Source organism: Prionailurus bengalensis, chromosome A1 (genome assembly GCF_016509475.1).
Source record: "Prionailurus bengalensis isolate Pbe53 chromosome A1, Fcat_Pben_1.1_paternal_pri, whole genome shotgun sequence".
Taxonomy (NCBI): Eukaryota; Metazoa; Chordata; class Mammalia; order Carnivora; family Felidae; genus Prionailurus; species Prionailurus bengalensis.
Window position 1 is genome coordinate 181,807,921 of NC_057343.1, and position 19,694 is coordinate 181,827,614.

The 19,694-nt window shown below is 41.2% G+C and overlaps 1 protein-coding gene across 15 annotated transcripts in view; it reads right to left on the reverse strand.

The window, feature by feature from the left end:
* Positions 1-19,694, reverse strand: part of TENM2 (teneurin transmembrane protein 2) — a 1,251,785-nt gene that overhangs the window by 71,660 nt on the left and 1,160,431 nt on the right. For all 15 annotated transcript variants that reach the window (XM_043596358.1, XM_043596374.1, XM_043596352.1 and 12 more), the window contains 6 exons: positions 16,883-17,093; positions 12,482-12,601; positions 8,891-9,152; positions 7,843-8,110; positions 2,120-2,263; positions 1,449-1,698 (listed from right to left, as the gene is read on the reverse strand). In XM_043596358.1, coding sequence (XP_043452293.1) covers positions 1,449-1,698; positions 2,120-2,263; positions 7,843-8,110; positions 8,891-9,152; positions 12,482-12,601; positions 16,883-17,093 — 1,255 coding nt within the window. The remainder of the gene's footprint in view (positions 1-1,448; positions 1,699-2,119; positions 2,264-7,842; positions 8,111-8,890; positions 9,153-12,481; positions 12,602-16,882; positions 17,094-19,694) is intronic.

The following is a 19,694-nucleotide window of genomic DNA, read 5'->3' on the forward strand; positions in this document are numbered from 1 at the left end:
ACACAATGGCCAGAATAATCTTTAAAAAGGCAATAAGATCATGTCAACTCTACTGTACTTTCTACTTTAACCTCCAACAGCTGTCCATTGTAATAAGAATATAATTTACACTTGTCAACAAGGTCCGTAAGATGCTGAAGCATTGATTCCCTACTGACACCTCTCTGACCTCCTCTGAAACAGTTCCTTCTGAGCTTACCACCATGCAACCATATTGGACTCTGTCAATCCCTTAAGTAAACCAGATTATTGCCTGATATTAGGGCTTTTGCACAACTTCTCTCTGCCTGGAATACTTTCCCCCAGATCTTCACATGGCTGACCTCATCATTTAGGCCCCATCTCAGATGACACATCTCAGATGTTCCCTAACTATCTTATGTAGCTTCCTTATCCTTCCTACTCCACACAGTAGTCCCTAATTATTACCCTGTTAGGTTTTCCTTAAAGCATTATCATTTTTTAAATTTGTCCACATGAATTGGTGTGAAGTTTCCTATAAAACCATAAACACAACAGCTAGGGCTTGCTTGTTCCTACCCTCTCCCTCATGTCCTAACAGATAGTCCTTGGCACGTGGTATACATTCACCAAGTATTTTGTCCCTTATTTATAGAATTCATTTATCCCTCCACTTACAGATCACTTTCTAGGTTTTAGGGCCTGGAGTCAACTTTGCTGGGAAGAGAGTTTATAAGAACTTTCATCCAGCACAGAGGAATCTGGACTTCAGAGTTAGTAGCAAGCAATGACCAGGAGGAATCTACCAGGTGTGGCCAGAAATTAACTAGCAAGGACTATGCAGTAATTCTAAGTCATATCCTAGTGAATGTGCAAAGACCCAGAGAATTTATAGAAAGGTAGTACATAGAGGCACAAAATATAAACATTTGAATTAGTAAATGAACATTAGTGGTTCTCAAACTCTCATGTACATCATCATCTTCTACAGAGCTTGTCAAAGATAAAAACTGCCTTGGCTCATCTCTAGGCTTACTGAATCAGTGCTCTGGGGTGGGCTCCAGGAGTCTGTATTTTTAAGAAGTGTCACTTTAGAAACCACTGAAACAGATGAACAGCTTGAAGTAGTGGTTCTTTCATTGTTTGGTATGTATCAGATTCTTGTGTGGAGATTCTTGTGTGGATTCTTGTATTTACAAATACAGCTACACAGGTCCCACACCAAGCACTATGACCTAAAGCTTTCACCCTTGTTTGTTTGTAAGTCAGGTGTTAACAATTGTATCCAATATGTGTGTGGTGTTTTATAGATTCAAAAAGAATTTCCCCAACTATTATTTGATTACAGGCCTAGGTTTTGAAGCTCAGCCCATTTTGTGGGATATATATTCTCTGGAGAACCCCCAATTCAGCCATCATTTGCCCAGGGAAGTTTTGTAGCAATGGGAACAATAGAGCAAAGGAAGGTTTTCTGTGTGGCCACTTACCGTAACTCCAAAATGCTGGTCACATTTCGAGAAGGAAAAATGCGCCGGATGTAATTGAAGTCTCCAACGAAGAGGCTCCCATCAATTCCAACGGCCAGAGCTACTGGGGCCAGTAGCTTGTTGCCTTCGGCAAGGCCATTGCAACTAGGACAGGAAATGCTTCGTCGGCGGCCATTGCCCATAATGCTGGTGATGATGGCAGGCTGCTGGGTCAGGAACTGGTTCTCCCCGGTGCCCTTGTGTAGGATTCCTGGGGAGCAGGAAGTGGGGATAGTTACTGCAACCCTCTGGGGAGGATACTTCTATTGGCTTACTGAGGGTGAGGGGCAGTGGCAGAGAGAAGAGAAATAGTAGGAAACTTTGATCTTTGGAGAACTTGCCTATTTCCTCATGATGCTGTAATGGAGTGGCTGAACCCCAAGGCTAAGATATTGCCTGTAGGGATAACTGAAGAAGAATTGTGAGGTACACTAAGGCAGATGGTCTGGGAAAAACAGCCTGAGATTCTTTGACATTTAAAAGGAGAAGGTGGGAAAACCTATGAGTGTTTTGGACATTTGATGAAAAATGCTAAGGGAAGGGGAGGGGCCACCACTTAAATGTCAAGGCTGCCGAGAAGTTTCCGGAGGGGAGATCAGGATGTATTTGGGAAAGTAAATGTGCCCACATACCACTTTTAACATTGAGAATGTGATGTTTGTCCAGGGACCAGCCACCGAGGTTGGAAGGGTCTAGCTCGAATCCTTGAAGGAGGGCTGTCCTTTTCTCCCACAGTATTAGACTGGGGCAGGTCTCATATTCAAACCCAACAGATACTGAAAGATAAAAGTGGGTGGGGCAGAATGGAGAAAAGAGAGTTTACTTGATTACTCCAAAGCTTTCCAGCTGGAATGAGAAACACATGTTCATGGTAATACAGATTCCTTTCCAAAAGCCCACCAAAGGAGGTGGGTTGATTGCTTTTTCTCCTTGTGATTCCACACAATATTAAATTCAGATTTCAAGCTGAACTCAACCTTGAAACTTACACAGTAGTACTCTGTAGGGATAGAAAGACTTTTCCAATGAACAGCTGGCTTTCAAAATATGACCCTAGTGATGTGGAAGGAGGAGAAGAATCATTTAAAAATGAAATACACCTCTCCTTTATAGATGGACAGGAGACTGTTTCTTTCAGCCTGCTGTTCACGGCATGCATTTATCATATTCTATGTTATTTATTTTCACTCACTAGGAGGAAGGCCTATGGAAGCATAGTGGCTCATTTATAAGGAGATTCTGTAGGCAACAGCTTGTATAAGTTAAAGCTCTTTGTACGCTCACTCAGGATTCCAGAGAGTGCCAGGCAAGGCAGGCATGGGGACAAAGCCTGCCAATTATGTGACAATTCAGTGGGGAACAGAATCCAAAGACTGTAAAAATCCTACATTTGCCACATGGACAAATGGGAGAGGGAGGTGGGAGATGAAGGACTTCAGTTCTAACTCTGCTCCAGCTCACACTTCCTCGTGGCTCTGTTTTCCCATGTGTAAAACAGAGCAAGTGAAACCTCAATTTCTCAGAGAGATGTAGTAGGGATAAATGAGACAAAATGCCAAGATGCCATACATTTTTAATTGCAACATTGCTTTAGAAATATGAGGCACTGTTATTATTGCTATTCCTACTACATTAAATTCTTAACTATGTGTGTCACCTTTGGGGATTCTCCACAGCTTCTTTTAAATCCTGAGATATAGGAGCATCAATATGAATTGGAGATACATTTTATTAAAAAAAACCCACATATATTTCTTAACTTGTCCTCTGAAAATTCCAAGAAACAACAACGAAATCAGTGGCAAAGAGAATTTCTAGTGCCTAGCTTGTGGCCTTGAAATATTATTTCTCATTAAAAGGAAATCAGGCAGGGCTCCTTGAAGAAATGGCTGGAGCAAGAAATGAACAAGATGAGACTAGGGTATTTTATCATACCAGATAGCAAGGAAGAAATCAAAATCTCCTAGGGTTATGTCAAAAGATAGGGAGTCAGCCTGAAGAGTGTCCCACTGACCAAAGATGGGATAGTTTGACCCTCAGTGGAGATAATAACTTCAATGGATTGAAACATATTAGACACATTTTATTCTATGAGTTCATAATGGTATTAGAAAATTAATTTGCCACTGTTAGAGGATGTTAGAGAACAAACTTATTATATTGAAAACAGTATATAAAGGCAAAAAATCAAGAATTTATTTCTTCTTTCTTATTTGAACTCTACCTCCTATAACCAAGTAGTTAATGGGAGAATATCTCTATGTAAAAGTATTCTAGCTAATAAATGGAAAAGCAATGAAAAAATTAAAATATGACTTTGCAATTCTTAATGACCTAATGGATCTAGGTAATGAGCATCAGTGGCCTCTGAAATCACAAAAGGATAAACAAGATGACATTAGGTGCCTCCTGATGGGAGACAACAGTACCACCTATCTAGTTGTCCTGCTGAAAAAAAAAAAAATTAGAGAATAAAATACTCAGGAATTAATTTAATCAAGGAGGTGAAAGACCTATATGTTGAAAACTATAAAACACTGATGAAAGAAATTGAAGAAGACACAAATAAATGGAAATATATTCTGTGCTCATGAATTAGAATAATTAACATCATTAAAATGCCCACACTACCCAAAGCAATCTATGGATTTATTGCAATCCCTAACAAAATTCCAATGGCACATAATAGAAACACAAAAATAGAACAAACAATCCTAAAATGTGTATCAAGCTGCAACAGACCCCAAGTAGTCAAAGCAATCTTGAGAAAGAACAAACCTAGAGGCATTACACTCCCTGATTTCAAACTATATTACAAAGCTATAGTAATCAAATCTGTATAGTGTGGGCATGAAAACAGACACACAGGTCAATAGAACAAAATAGAGAGCCCAGAAATAAACCCATACATATATGGCCAATTAATTTAAAGCAAAGGAGCCAAGAATATACAACAGGGAAAAGAAAGTCCCTTCAATAGATGGTGTTGGGAAAACTGGACAGCCATGTGAAAAATAATGAAACTGGATCACCATCTTATACCATACACAAAAATTAATGCAAAATGGATTAAAGACTTGAATTTAAGACCTGAAACCATACAACTCCTAGAAGAAAACACAGGGGGTAATCTCCTTGACGTTGGTCTTAGTAATAATTTTTTGATTTGACACCAAAAGCACAGCCAACAAAAAGCAAAAATAAACAAGTGGGACTGCATCAAATTAAAATGCCTCTGTGATGGGGTGCCTGGGTGGCTCACTCAGTTGAATGTTCGACTTCGGCTCAGGTCATGATCTCCTGGTTTGTGAGTTCGAGCCCCACATCCTGCTCTATGCTGACAGCTCAGAGCCTGGAGCCTGCTTCAGATTCTATGTCTCCCTCTCTCTTTCCCCATCCCCTGCTCATACTCTGTTCCTCTCTCTCTCTCAAAAATAAATAAACATTAAAAAAATTAAAATGCTTCTGTACAACAAAGGAAATAATCAGCAAAATGAAAAGACAACCTACTGAATAGGAAAAAAAATAGTTGCAAATCATATATCTGATAAGGAGTTAATATCTAAAATATATAAAGAACTCATACAACTCCATAGCAAAAAGGCAAACAATCCAATGAAAAATGGGCAAAGGATCTGAACACACATTCCAAAGAAAACATAGAGAAGGCCAAGATGTTCATGAAAAGATGCTCAACTTCATTAATTATCAGGGAATTGCAAATCAAAACCACAATGAGATACCATCTCATACCTGTCTGAATGGCTGTTATCAAAAAGACAAGAAATAACAAGTACTGGTGGAGATGTGGAATAAAGGGAACTCTTGTGCACTGCTGGTGGAAATGTAAATTGGTGCAGCCACTATGGAACACAGTATGGAGGTTCTTCAAAAAAAAAAAAACAAACCAAAAACTACAAATAGAACTACCATATGACCCAGGAATTTCACTTCTGGGTATCTATCCAAAGAAAATGAAAACACAAACTCAAAAAGATATCTGCACCCCATGTTCATTGCAGCATTATTTACAATAGCTAAGATATGGAAATAGTCTAAGTGCCCAATAACGGCTGAATGAATAAAGAATGTGTGTATGTGTGTGTGTGTGTGTGTGTGTGTGTGTGTGTGTGTAGTATTATTCAGCCACAGAAAAGAGTGATATTTTGCCATTTGGGAAACAGGGATGGACCTTGAAGGCATTATGTTAAATTAGATAAGTTAGAGAAAAGACAGATACTGTATGATTTCACTTCAATGTAGAATCATCTAAAAAAAATAAAACAAAGCTCACAGATATAGAGTTAGATTGGGTCTTGCTGGAGGCAGCAGGTGGGAGGTGAAAGAAATGAGTGAAGGGAGTCAAAGGTACAAATTTCCAGTAATAAAATAAATAAGTGTTGGGGATATAATGTGTGGCATGGTGACTGTAGTTAATAATACTGTATTGCATATTGTAAGTTAAGAAAGTAGATCTTAAAAGTTCTCATCACAAGAAAAAAAATTTGTAACAATCTGTGTGATGGATGTTAACTAGATTTGTGTATATATTGCACCCAATATATACCAATATGGAATCATGTTGTACACCTGAAACTAATACAATGTTGCATGTCAATTATACCTCAGATAAAAAAAAAAATCAAACCTGAACCTGAAAAAGCCTCGAGTCTCAACTCTCAGTTTACAGGAGATAACAGAACAAAGGAAGACATTAAACAGCCACAGGGGTGCAATCAGAAAATAAATTAGACTATGGAAAATTCTACAGACAAATAATGCACTTTGTCCAAAATAAAATATAGAACTTAAAAAAAGAGCTAGAGATAGAAGGGAAAACCATAGATTAAAGAAATTTAAGAGAAATCAAAATTGCAAAAGGTGGATCTTATTTGGATTCTGACTCAAACGAAGCACTAATATTTTATGATACTCATAAGACAATCGAAATATTGAATAATGGGCTATTTAAAGATATTAAGAAGTAATCATTTAAAAATTGTGATAATTATATTGTTGTCATTCTTTTGTAGTGTGTTTTTGAGATACATTGTGAAATATTATGGATGAATTTATATGATATCTGAGACTTCCTTCAGAAAGTCATGGGAAGCAGGGAGGTGGATGAAAGGATGGACTTGATAATGTCAGAAGCTAGATACATGGGGGTGCATTATAATACTGCATCTACGTTTTGATGTTGGATATTTTTTTGATATTGGTAAAGGCTGGTATAATATTTGATTAGCTACTTTATAGTAAATGCACTAGTTAGTTCAATAACATTACTATCTTTTATGAAGTTAATAACTCCCTTTGCTGATGAGGCAGACTACTAGGGCCATACCCTGAGCATGTGAAACCTGCTAGGTACATGACGTTAGGCATCTTACTTACCCTCTCCCTCATGTCCTACTGCACAATGGGGGTTATGAGAGTGCCTCCCTGATAAAATTATTGACAGGCTACCCCATACAAAGGATTTTAGCTCAGTGCTCTGCACAAAAGGAGTGTCTGACAAACATTGGCTTCCAACTACCATGAAAATTTCTAAGTTTGCTGGTTTCTTATTTTGGTAACTTATTATAGTTCTTGGAAATCACAAGGCTAGTGGTGAAGAAAATACAGGATTCTGGATTTTAATTAATCCCACCCAGACTTCCACAAGTAGGAAAAGACACTAGGTATGTTGATATCAATCTCAGCTCACAACTTTTCAGAGATTGGTAACCAACAGACCTTTCTCTTATGGTAGTCTTTCATCAGTGGGCAGTTAAGCTATTCCCTAAAAGGCATAGCTTGAAACACAGCACGTGGCTTTCACACCCCCTCCATCTTCTGATTCTCCTGATGCATTCTGGGAATATGATCTAGCTCCTGCCCACCTCTTTCCCCTATCTTGAATATTCTCCTTGTCCATACATTTCAGCCACACTGCCCTTCTCTTTGTCCTTCAAACACACCTTAGTCTTCTCACTTTTTCTGCCAGAAAGATAATGTTTTGTTCCTGATTTTCACATGGCTCCTTCTTGCCATTCAAGCCTCTGCTGAAGTGTCACCTGCCAAGAAGTCTTCCCTGAATGCCCACCCACAGTTGCTCCTCCTTCCCAGTAAATTATTTTTGCTTTAATATTAGCACTTATCACTGCTTGATATTTTCTTGTTCAGTCTGTGTTTATTATCTTGATCCCCCACTAGTACAGAAGGTCCATGAAATAGGACTCTTGTCTATCTTACTGACCAATGCATTCCTATCTACTGGGATAGTGCGTGGCACATATTAGAAACTCAATATTGATCAAATTAATGCATGACTAAATCCAAGGATCAATAAGGAGTTGAAACTGAAACATACCAACAGCATCAGAGAGTCCGTAAACCCTTTGGCCATATGCATCTGTCTTATCCCAGATGAAGGTGTAGACCAGGTTGGGAGAGGCCTGGAATGACTTCTGGAAGAGGTGCCCCTCTACAGCTACCATCAGATGAACCTTGATAAGATTCAGGGGCACCGTGGACTGGGTCATGGTGATCTTCAACAGAGACTTATAGCCTGCGGTCCTGGAGCTCAGGTAGCGAAGCTTCACAGTGGAACCAGGGAGCTCAATTTCTTCATGAAGAACCTGGAGAGGAAACATAGGGTGGACATGAGACATGCTTCATCCAGTGACCCCTGGGCAGGTGGGCTGCTCACAACCCTGAGTCTGCCTGTCTGCTGCTGCCCTCACAAAGCATCATGCCTTATGTGGGGTGCAAGAACCACTACCCACGACTGAGAGAAAAAAAAACAACCAAAACTTTATCCTACACCATGGAGTAAAGGGGTTGAGGTTATGATTTTTGGATTAATAATTATTCCTGGTCACTGTTGTGTTTCTTTTTAAAAACCACACTGTTGGCAAAAGATGTAAATAAGAACAGCAGGCTTTATTGCTAGCTGCATGTAAGGAGGCCACAAGAGGCTGTAATTATATGAACCTGCAACTTCCAGTGACAATTGGTATAAAGCAACAGGGAGGCAATAATGTAATATGCCCTCTGTCCTAACACTGATGTAGATCATTAAAGTGCCTCTTATCATGTATCTCTGTGACTAACAGGAATAAAAATGCAATTTGCAGGTGGGTTGCACATATGTATATTGTTTTTTTTTTATTTTATTAAAAGCTCCGTTGACTGCCAAAGTCTTGAATGACTATCTGGAAACATCTGGAAGATATAGGAGAGATTCAGTTGTCTCTCCAGTGGCCATAAATTCTATTGTGTTCCTACTTTTTGTCTCTCTCCCTTAATATTAGTCTCTGGCCCACCCAGAGAGTGAGATATGGTGAGAGGAAGTTGGCCAGCCAGTTTGGGTTAGGGTAGGATTTGAAGAGACCTACCCTAGTACCTGCCATTCCTACCTGGGTCTCAGGCACGATGGGATTCTGCCCAGGGGCGGCGCTGAAGAAAGTGGACAGCGGGGAGGAGATGATGATTGGATCTGGTCGGACAAAGCCACTGAGGTCACAGCTGGGGATGGAGTTCTCCTCAGTCTTCATTACCAGGGTGTCCATGGCGTAAAAGCTATTCCATGGCAGCCACACGGTGCGCTCCTGGCTCATGAATGGGGCTCGCTCGAAGTGCAGGGTCAAGGAGGCACCCCCATTGGCAATCAGGTCAAACCTGAAGAGGGGGCAAGTGGGCTCTTAGGAATGAACTTAGCTTTAGACAAGGCAGGGGCTCTGAACTGTGTACCTGAGGGCAGTAGGAGGGGCAGAGCACACGAGAGATGAACATGGGCTTTGAAGGCAGATGGTCTGAGTTAAAATACAATCTCTATCAATGACTTGTCCTGTGATTCTGTGAAAGTTACCAACCCTCTCTGAGCCCCAGTGTCTTCATCTGCGAATTGGGACTAATTATACCAACTTCACAGTATGGCTGAGAGAATGCAATGTGACGACTGCAGAGCAGGGGTCAGCAAACTAAGCCCATGAGCTAAATCCAGCCCGCCACCTGTTTTGGCAAACAAAAGTTTCATTGGAGTACAGCCATGCCGATTTGTTTACTTATCCTCTCCAGCTGATTTTGTGCTACAAAGGCAGAGCTGAGTAGTTGTAACAGAAACCATATGGCATGCAAATCCTAAAATATTTACTATCTGGCCCTTTACAGAAAATGTTTCTCCGCCCCTGCTGTAAAGCACTTAGCATCATGCTAGGTTGATACAAGTATTCAATACATAGTAGAGTTATAATGATCAATGAATGCTAAGTCATGGGAGGGGCTTTCTTCTTATCTACCTGGGCTGTTTTATATTTACATATATATATATATTTCATAGAGGCTTAATTTTTGAGATACAGTTGACATATTAGTTTCAGGTGTAGTACAACATAATGGTTTGATATATGCATAAGGTACAAAATGATGGCCACAAGAAGTCTAGTTAACATCTATCACTACACATAGTTACAATTTTTTTCTTGCAATGAAAACTTTTAAGATTCTCTTAGCAACTTTCAATATGCAATACAATATTATTAACTATAGTCTCCATACTGTACATTACATCTGCAGGATTTATTTATTTTATAACTTTATACTTTTGACCCCTTCATCCATTTTGGCCTGTTTCTGATATATTTTTTTAAAGTTTATTTTGAGAGAGGGGTAGAGCATGAGTGGGGGAGGCAGAGGGAGAGAGAGAGAGAGAGACAGAGAGAGAGAGAGAGAATCACAAGCAGGCTCCCTGCTGTCAGTGCAGAGCCCCACATGAGGGCTTGATCTGAATAACCGTGAGACCGGAGCTCTCAGTGCAGAGCCCCACATGAGGGCTTGATCTCAAGAACTGTGAGACCACGACCTGAGCTGAAATTAAGAGGCAGATGCTTAACCTGAGCCACCCTGGCATCCCTTTGATAATTGTCCTTAAACCTTATTCCTGTTTGTTTTTCGAGAGCTGAACAAAGGTATATTGCTAGTAAGGTAAAATAAAGGTAGTTCTTTCCCAATTAACAGAAAAGAAGAAGGTTAATGGAGAGAAGTCTCCCAATTTTGAGTTTTATTCTTCCATCAAGATCTCAACTGTTTGAGGGAAGTAGTGCTTTTCTGTTCACTTCAGAATTTCCAGCAGTTAACAGAGCTCCTGGATCATAGTAAAAACTCAGTGCAAATATACAGACCCACTGGCTTCACCCAATTTGGGTAATACTTTTGGTGTTTTTTGTTTGTTTCATTTTTTGTTTGTTTGCTTTGGTGTTTTTTTTTAACAGACAAAAATGAATGAGCAAGAAGCACATGAACATTAAGGTGAATATCAGAGCATGTATGGCACAACAATTTATTACATGAACTTGTTTGTCTATTTATTTTGGGGAATGCATACTGCTGGGGATAGGATGGGTATAGGATGCAGAAGAGAGTCGAATGTTTTGATGTGAAATTGGTATGAAAGAACCAAATCATCAATGTCTGTGGGACACCCCACTATATGACAGATTGTATAATTCCTCAGAGCATTCCCAAATACATCCTGTTACTTCCAGGGCTTTGCAACCTGAACAAGCTGAAGAAATCACTAATCCTGAAGGTTGGATAGATGATATGGGAAGTGGGTCTGGGCTGTAATTAGTCAAGAAGCAGCTCAGAAGGATGGGGCAGCATAAGGTAGGGACAGGCAGCAGGCCAAGGACTTAGAAATGTCCTCTGTATTGTCATAGGACTGTGCAGAGTGGGAACACTGGCTTCTAAGAATGAACAAGGGCCGAGGTAGTTCTGCGTATTACACAGTCACCGTCCTAATGCTTTAAAATAGTTATATTTGACTACAGAAATGTATGAGATATCAGAAAGTTTGTGAATACTGAGATTTTGATGGAAATCATCAGATGTCTTCTTTGGGTTTCAGAGGTGGGAATATGAGAATAGGGCTATTGTCAGCTGGTAAATTTTGAAACTACCAGCAAGGCTACCTTAGAGCATTAGAAAGTAAGGCCTGACTCTTCACCAGAGAAAGGCAAGACTCATAGTTCTTATCCACATGCTATGTCCATGATTTTGCAGACTGCAGTTTTATGGAAAAAGTGTTACATCAGATTTACAGCAACCATCTTCTTTTACATTTGGAATAGAATGCAATAGTTTGAGGGCTTGGGTTTTTTGTTTATTTGTTTTTTTTTTTTTTTTTTTTTTTTAGCCCAGGGTGGTTGAGTGATTTCCCCATCTCATAGATTTCTTTTCTTCTTCTTCTTTCTTCTTCTTCTTCTTCTTCTTCTTCCTCTTCCTCTTCCTCTTCCTCTTCCTCTCCTCCTCCTCCACCTCCTCCTCCCCCTCCTCCTCCTCCTCCTCCTCCTTCTTCCTCTTCTTTAAATTTCAACTCCATGCCCAGTGGATTAAGGAAATAACATAGCTTTCATCTTGGTGGGGGCTGCACGGGTGCATGTTTCCAATCAGAAGATAATAGGAAAAGGTTGCCTCCTTCACACAGCAGGGTGACAGCTAAATGTATTTAATTAGACTTTTCTGATTACATACCGCCCCCTCAAAACAGGCACAAAAACAACACAGCTCCTAAAGCCACAGATGAAAGCAGAAGGGGTTCACCACAGGACACTATGTCATGTGGATGCTTGTCACCCTGCACTGACTTTGATTTAAAATAGGAGAGAATTTCCAAGAGCCAATTTGCCTTTTTCTTTCTAGAATCTGCCCTCCCCTAGCTGCAATCCCAGTACATGTACACACACAGAAAAGTATTTACCTGACAGGGAAAAAGGGAGAATGATGGTTATTGGCAGCCTTGGACAGGCTGGCCCTTCTATTTGTTTTTCATGTTAGATACTATACCACAAAGCAAAAAAATGTATTTGGGGGGATCCACACTAGGGGTCTTGCCTGGTGGTCACTATAGTCCACAAGGGGAAGCCATGTGGTTCTAAGCCAATAGCATGATCTGTCTTTTTGCCTGCATCCTCAGTTCTGAGTAGGTAGAACCCCGCAAAGATACTTACGTGCCATCTTGGCGGGTGATGGTGTAGCCATATTTTGGGTACTTGACAAAAGACACATTCACACCAACCAGAGGAGTCCCATCTGTAGTTACTACTTGGCCTCGAATGAGAGAAACCAAGCTGAGAGAAAAAGAAACACAAGTCTTGAGCCACACACAGGAAAATAAGACAAGGGGGCATGTCAAGTTCTTCCATCTTGCCATTCTCTCCACCCATCCTCATCTGGTTGCTAAGGTAAGAAGACTCTCAACATTAATTTCTGGATTCACATAATCACACCTCACGGAGAGGTCTTAACGCTTGCTTTCCTTGAGGAACAGAGCTGATGACATGTTGGAGTGAAATCCACGGGCAGCATCTCTAGTCACTTGGCTGGCCAATGGGGTCTCCTGTGCACATTCCCTCTACCCTTGGCCTTGCTCCATTTCTTGACATCATTTGGCTTTTGTTTGGCCCGAGCTTCGGGCTGCCCTCATCACTCGTGCTTGTGCCTTAGTCTGGCACAGAGAGTATTATACTCGGGTGAGAGCTTCCCCATCTGGCTACTCATTTCCTTTTTTGGTCTTGGAGAAAGGCAATGTTACTCTTCTCCTCCAGCCTGGGATGTCAGAGGGAATGGAGAGAAGTGCACAGAGGTGTTTTTTTATGGGGCTGGGACATATACATACATTGTTTTTTTGCTGCTCTTTAAGAGCAAAATTTCTCACAATCCATGACAGCCTGAGGAAAAGAGAGTATTGGAGCTTTACGTATTTTTTTCTGGTAGAACTATCCTGGGTTCTGACTTCCATGTAACTATATTTCTCTTATATCAAATTCCTGCTATCTTGGTGGGGCAGGGGCAGGGGTGGTTGAAATCCCCCTCAACTTTTTTTCCACTGTCAGAGAAAGCTGTCCTCTCTCCAGATCATAGTAACTAGAACTTTTGCAAGAATGACAGTATCAACAAGCAACGTCTGGGAAATCCCCTAAAGCAAGAGAGATGCCACAACAGTCCTCTCAAAATCCATACAGGGAGAATGCACATGCCTCCTCTTACCTCAATTTTCTTGACTTCATAGAGAAATGGGTTACTGAGAACTTCCATTTTTGCACTGAGTCTCCAGCCTATTAGGCAGGTCTGCAGCTATATTGTTAGCCTTCAAGCCACTGGGCAATTTGACAAAGGCAGAGAGGTTCTCAGGTTTCCAGGTTCCTGGACATACTCCCAATTTCTGGGCTAGGTAATCAAGCTGACCTATTCTTTGCCAGAATCTTGTCCAAGTCTGTTTGATTTTTGGATTGCACTTACTTCTGCTATCTCAGGTGGGATGCAGGCATGGAGGAATGCTTTCTCCTGGCACCTCTCTTTTTATTAGCAATAACTACCCCCAACCCCTGCCACGGTTCAACTCCAACCCTTTGATGATCTCATGAGGGTTTAGACTGTTCCACTGACAGCTCTAATTGTCTGCTACTGGCTGCCTGACAAATGCATCCCATTTTTAGCTGGTTCCAACCATAATGCCAGAGGCTTTTGAAAGTGGAAAACTAAATTATGAAAATAATTCTTTTGTTCAATTCCATTTCCTTATCTTAGTGCAGACTAAGATTTCTTTCATGCCTTCCAAGGCACGATTTTAAAATCGATGTGTGTTGATGACCACAAGGTACAAAGTGTTTATGATGAGAAAACAAAGCTGGGAGTACATCTCGCAGTGGGTTTTTTCCCCTCCTTTTTTTTACACAACTGTTATTTATTTTAAATCGTTCCTATAGCATAAGACTTTACAGAGCACCACAGGAATAAAAGGGGCCTGGTTGCCTAGGCTTCCTACTCTCTATTTTCCTAGTTCCTCATTGTTGCTGGCTTCATATCGTTTCCAGGCAGACAATTCACAGAAAAGACTCAGCTGAGACATGCTATCAGTTCGTTTCTATTTATGATTATTGATGTGTAACAATTATCACATTATCTAGATAGTGAGATCTGCTCTATAAATTATAGTGGTGGAGTCAAGGCATTTTAGTTATTTTTGTATGCCATTATCTTGGGGAAACGCCTTCTTAGAAGTCTTGAATTAACTTCTTTTTTACTCCTAGCCTTCTCCTTCATTTTTTTCTTTTTTTTTTTTTTTTGGTCAGAGGATAATACGCTAAAATTCACGTGCTTGGTGAGCTTCAACCTATGTCTTGGAGTTACATTTTGTATTTCCGAATTATGTATCTACACCAACATGCTGGAGTGTGGGCTCATTTGGGTGGTGCTATTTATTGCTACTTTCAAAGCATCAGAGAAGCTTTCTCTAAAGCAAGTTTCTTTTGCCCAGATCTCCGGGGCTGCTATGGTCCACAAATATTCTGGAGTCCTTACCTCCTCTTCTGCATCTTGGCTGTGGCTCAAGGTGCCTTCTGGAAGTGTTAACTTTGGTGAGGAGGATAAAATTGAATTTTAAGGGACAAAAAGGAGAATAACAGGAAATTACTGGATTTAGGGTAGAAAAAATGAAATGTTAATAGGAAACTGAACAGAGCATGGGCTTTGGAAAGATGCATTTACAGTATTAGCAAACTGTATGTAAACTATAGTGAAATGCTTATGGCCTGGTGCTAGGGCCATTCAGGACTCTTGGGCAACAGGAATTATGTTCATAATTAAGGGAAATATACCTGTAGAATCCCTGTCCAAGAACTAGGATTTAATAAGCAAGTACTTTTTTGATCAGATATTTATGGTTTCTTTTATTTTTGAGGGGTTCTTGTATTAAGGTAATAATATAACTGTGTGAGTATATTCTATAGTATTATTCTAATTTTATCAATCAAGAAAATGAAGTTTATAAGGTTAAATAAGTTGTCTAATATGACACGGCTAGAGGGGTGCCAGGGCTGAAATAGAAGAGGGCTGAGATGATTTTTTTTTCTTTTTAGTAAAACTAGGACAGAGAGAGGCTAAAGTTGCTAGCCCAATGTGACCTTGCTAGCCCAAGAGCCCTCATATTAAAAGAGCTGTCAGGAAGTGGGGCTGCACAACTTCCCAGAGAGTTCTAAGGGGTTGTAGAATTAACTGGCTGTACCATTATTCCTTACCTCCCCATCCCACCTTTGCCAGGCTCTCCCAGGGAGAAGCAGAGTCTGAGTCATGACCTGCTGATGCTTCCTCCCCAAAGTCTAAGGTGGGGGCACCAAGAGAATCATTTATAAAGCTAGGGGCTCCTGTAAGAAGTGAGAGCAGGTATTTTATTTGCTGGCTGGAAGGCTGCTTGGGCAGCGTACTTCCTGAGTTGCTTCTGGGCCTCCCCAGAATGAAGTAGGATAAAGGGAACTAAGAGAAGAATGGCATGAGAAGGATAGTTAGTGGGGTGAGGAGGCCAGAAGTGCCCCACTCAAGTTCAAGGTTCCTAGAGGCTTCATGAAAGAGGACCCAGCCATCCATTCTTACTTTTCTACAGAAAGGAGCATAGAGATGAGACAGATATCCCCAAGAAGACTACGCCTGCCATCTTCACATCTGCACATACCATCGACATCTGGACCCAGACCCACCAAGAGCAAGATCTGTGATATGTAGGCAGACCATAAGAAGTCCCCTGCCTCTCCTATCCTTTCTCTTACCTCCAGAATCAGAAACAGTGCCTAGAAGGGAGAAGGGGATGGGATGTCTCAAAGCCAACTCTTCCCCCTGGCTCTCCTCTCTGGGTGTACAGTTCTAACTTGTCCTGGGAGGAAGGGCCAAACTTACTATATAATAAATCTAGAATTTGCCCCTAGAATATTCATAAGTCTCAAATTAGCAACTGAGAGCAAAAGTAAACATAAGAGAAACTCTATCATTGTGCAAAGAGGGGTAACATGCCCCAGCATGACATCTTGCCCAAAGTAGGCAGTTAGCAGATGCAATTGATGGGGTTGCTGTGCAGATTAGAGATGGTCTATATAAAGTGTCTGGCTCATAAGTGCTCAATAAATTCTAGCCACTGGCATTATCTTGGCTCTAAGGTGCCAGAAATGATAAGCTATGTTATTAAGTTAATAATTGCTTTCAAAAATACTCTATTGAATGAAGTATTTCAGTGATGATCAAACAAAAGCCACTACCAGAGGTATTTTATAAAGAGAGATAAAGTAATGAAATGTTGTAAAATAATAGATTATAAAAATGATCTAAAAACCAGACAATCAACAGGTGTCTCCAGCAGGTTCTAGGTTGAAGGTGGCCAAATCCTACAGACAGATGAGGACTCTGCTCTGGATCTCGACCCATAGAGAGCAAGGGGCCTTCTGTGAACCAGAGCAAGGAGCTGCCCTCATGGGGTAGTTTCCAGGCCAACTGGGCCCATAGAAAAACGGGAGCACCTCTTCCTGCTCTGATAGGGAGGCAACCAGCCACCTTGGGGTCTGTGTGGACAGAAGGGTGCCCACCTGCTATTGAAGGGGTTGTCTCCAGGAATGATGTGGGTGCTGTCTTTGCCTGCCAAGAGCTTGATACGGTCATAGAAGGACTTCACGGCAGGCGAGTCTGTCTGGCCCTGCTGAATGATGTCCAGGGGGTCCCGGGACCCTCGGCAGAGCAGGCTGTTCTGACAGGCGGACTGCAGGCAGCAGTCAGGGTCCAGGCAATCCACCAGGCCATCTGGAAGGGCAGAGGGAGAGCCAGGGTCAGTGCATTGCACAACACAAAGCTGCTGAGAGATGCTAACACCTTTGTCATGAACAGCATCAACCCTTCCCAAGGGCTTGAAGTGGCAGGTTTCACACGACAAGTCTAGTTTAATTCCAGTATATATGCATAGAAAATAAAAGACTGAAAGGAAATAATTGAAAATGTGGACAAATGATTATCCCCAGGTAATAGATTAGTGTGTTTCTCTCCTTCTTCTTTATTATACTTTGCTAGGATTTCTACTTTTTCTGTTATGAGCAAGTATATTTGAGTGGTTGGAAATAAAACCAAATATTTTGCTTTTGGATAGAGCAGCACTAAAAATTACCCATAGCCAGTTCTCAGGGCCTTGTGCTAATTGGGTGCACAAATCATCAAAATGCATGGGATTCCTTAAATCTCAGTTTAATGGAGAAAAATGTTCCATCTCTGCTCCTTGTCAGACAGGGAAGGTACTGCTGACCAGTGTGAGAACTGGGTGGGTGAGTTTTGCATTTTCTGGGAAATGTGGAAAAATGGCTTTGGTTCCAGCACCAAGAAAGTAAGCTATCAGTTCACCCGATCGTTTCTGGTGCCACCTTGCTACACACCCGTTACACTTTGAACATCCTGATTTACTAGGTCCTTGGCCCTACATCCCTTTCCTGGGCTGTTTCTTATCATTCATGTACCATTCAACAAATATTTGAGTGCCATCCATGTTCTGGAAATGCAACATGGTATGAAGAACAAAGAATGATGGGGTTGGTCCTTAAGAAGCTGACAGTACAGTGGGGAAACAGATGCGACTCATCTTTTACAACCCAGACTAGGTATGGGCACCTCTTCTAGGAAGCCTTCCTGGTGATGCCTCTGACTAGGTTATGGTACTCCTGCTCTGTGTATCCCTGAATCACAGTTTCTCAAAGAATGGTACTGCATCAAAATCCCATGGGTCTCAAGGGTCTATTCCCGAGCTTCCCAGGGAGAGCCTCCAGGAACAGGTCCTGGGATCTGCCTTTCACCCATGCTTGCCCGGTGATTCTAATGCACAATAAATTTTAGAAACCTTTGTTAATGCCAACTTCCTTGGGCTAGAATCAATTATCTCTGTGTGCTTGCTTTCCTGTCTGGAAAATGAGCTCTTTGAAGAGAATAACAGTGTCTTATTCATTTCTACATTCATGCCTTACTTAGTGCCAGCCACAGAATTGGGTATTCAACAAAGGTTTGTTGAATGAATAAATGACTGTTTCCCATTCTTCACACGCGTGTTAGGGCTGAGCATGGGAATGTTTCGGGTAGTGTTTGCTCTTTGGAATTCCCTGTTAGAATGGATTAGTTGGCCAACCCTTATTCACTCTGCTGGGAATTGACTGAACACACAGTGGAGAAGATTGGAGAATAACTTGCTTGCACCTCCCAGATTTGATAGCAAGACACTTTGGGGCCATAATTAACATCATGGAAACATGTACTCAAACCCTGGGCTGGGACTTGACAGACACTTGTACTGGAACACTGAATCAGAGGCCTGGCTGCATGCTTTAAATTTACTACAATGTAATTTTTTGGCATTACTCTTTTCATTTGGTTCTGCTAACAAAATTGAAATATGTAATTTCACCGAAGTTCCACTGTAATTTAGCAATTAATGTACAATTATTTTAATGCATTACTTTCTTTTTAGCAAACAAACAAATTAGGAGGTTGTGTGTTTTGCTTGGCTTTAAATTACTAAAACTAGCCTCTCATTTTCCACATGGGCAAATGTGGCTTCAGTGCCTCGTAACACATTTAGATTTACAGAATTTCCTAGAAATGCAGACCCAGGAGGGTGAGCAGGCGCACACACTTTAAATTTAGAGACTTTCGAAATCAAGGCTCTGAACACCTCTGCCTGATATGCTGGCTGAATCAGGTGCTCCCTAGAGCCTCACAAATCTCATACCCAAGAAATGGGGCCAGAGAATTGTATCTCAGCAGCAGGATGATGCTGGAGCACCATCACAGACCTATGTTCAGATCGTATAGTGGATCCCATAGCCACTGGCAGAATAAGAAAAAGAAAAGAAAAAACGCATAGCATTCTGCCTTTAACATCACCTTCCGTGGACCGCCTCCACCAGACAGAAGGAATCCACCACGGAATGCCTGCTTTGGATTTAAAATTATCCTGCTGAGATAGGTTGGCAGTGCTTCATTCAGCAGCTACAGAAACTTCGCAGGTGAGAAAAAACACACTGTTAGTAGCACTATAGATTTCTTTAAGGCCACTGGCCTCTTCCCATTAGAAGTTCCATCTGTCTCTGGTGATCTTTCCCTCCTGAGGCTGGGAACATCTCCTACCCCCTATCCGATTTACCACCCCTTCCATCTAACCAGGTTGAGAACCTCATCAGGCTCAAATAATAACCTGGGACAGTTTTTCTATTAAGCACTCAACACTTTTCTCCCCAACCCCTGCTAGTCTGCCACTCATTCTGGACTTGCAACTTCTTCCAAAGGGTGGACCTCAAATTTCCCTACTGTTTTGTCGATTCTTGGCTTTTTATTTAAGGGCCTGTCTGGCAGGAGATGTCCCATAAACAC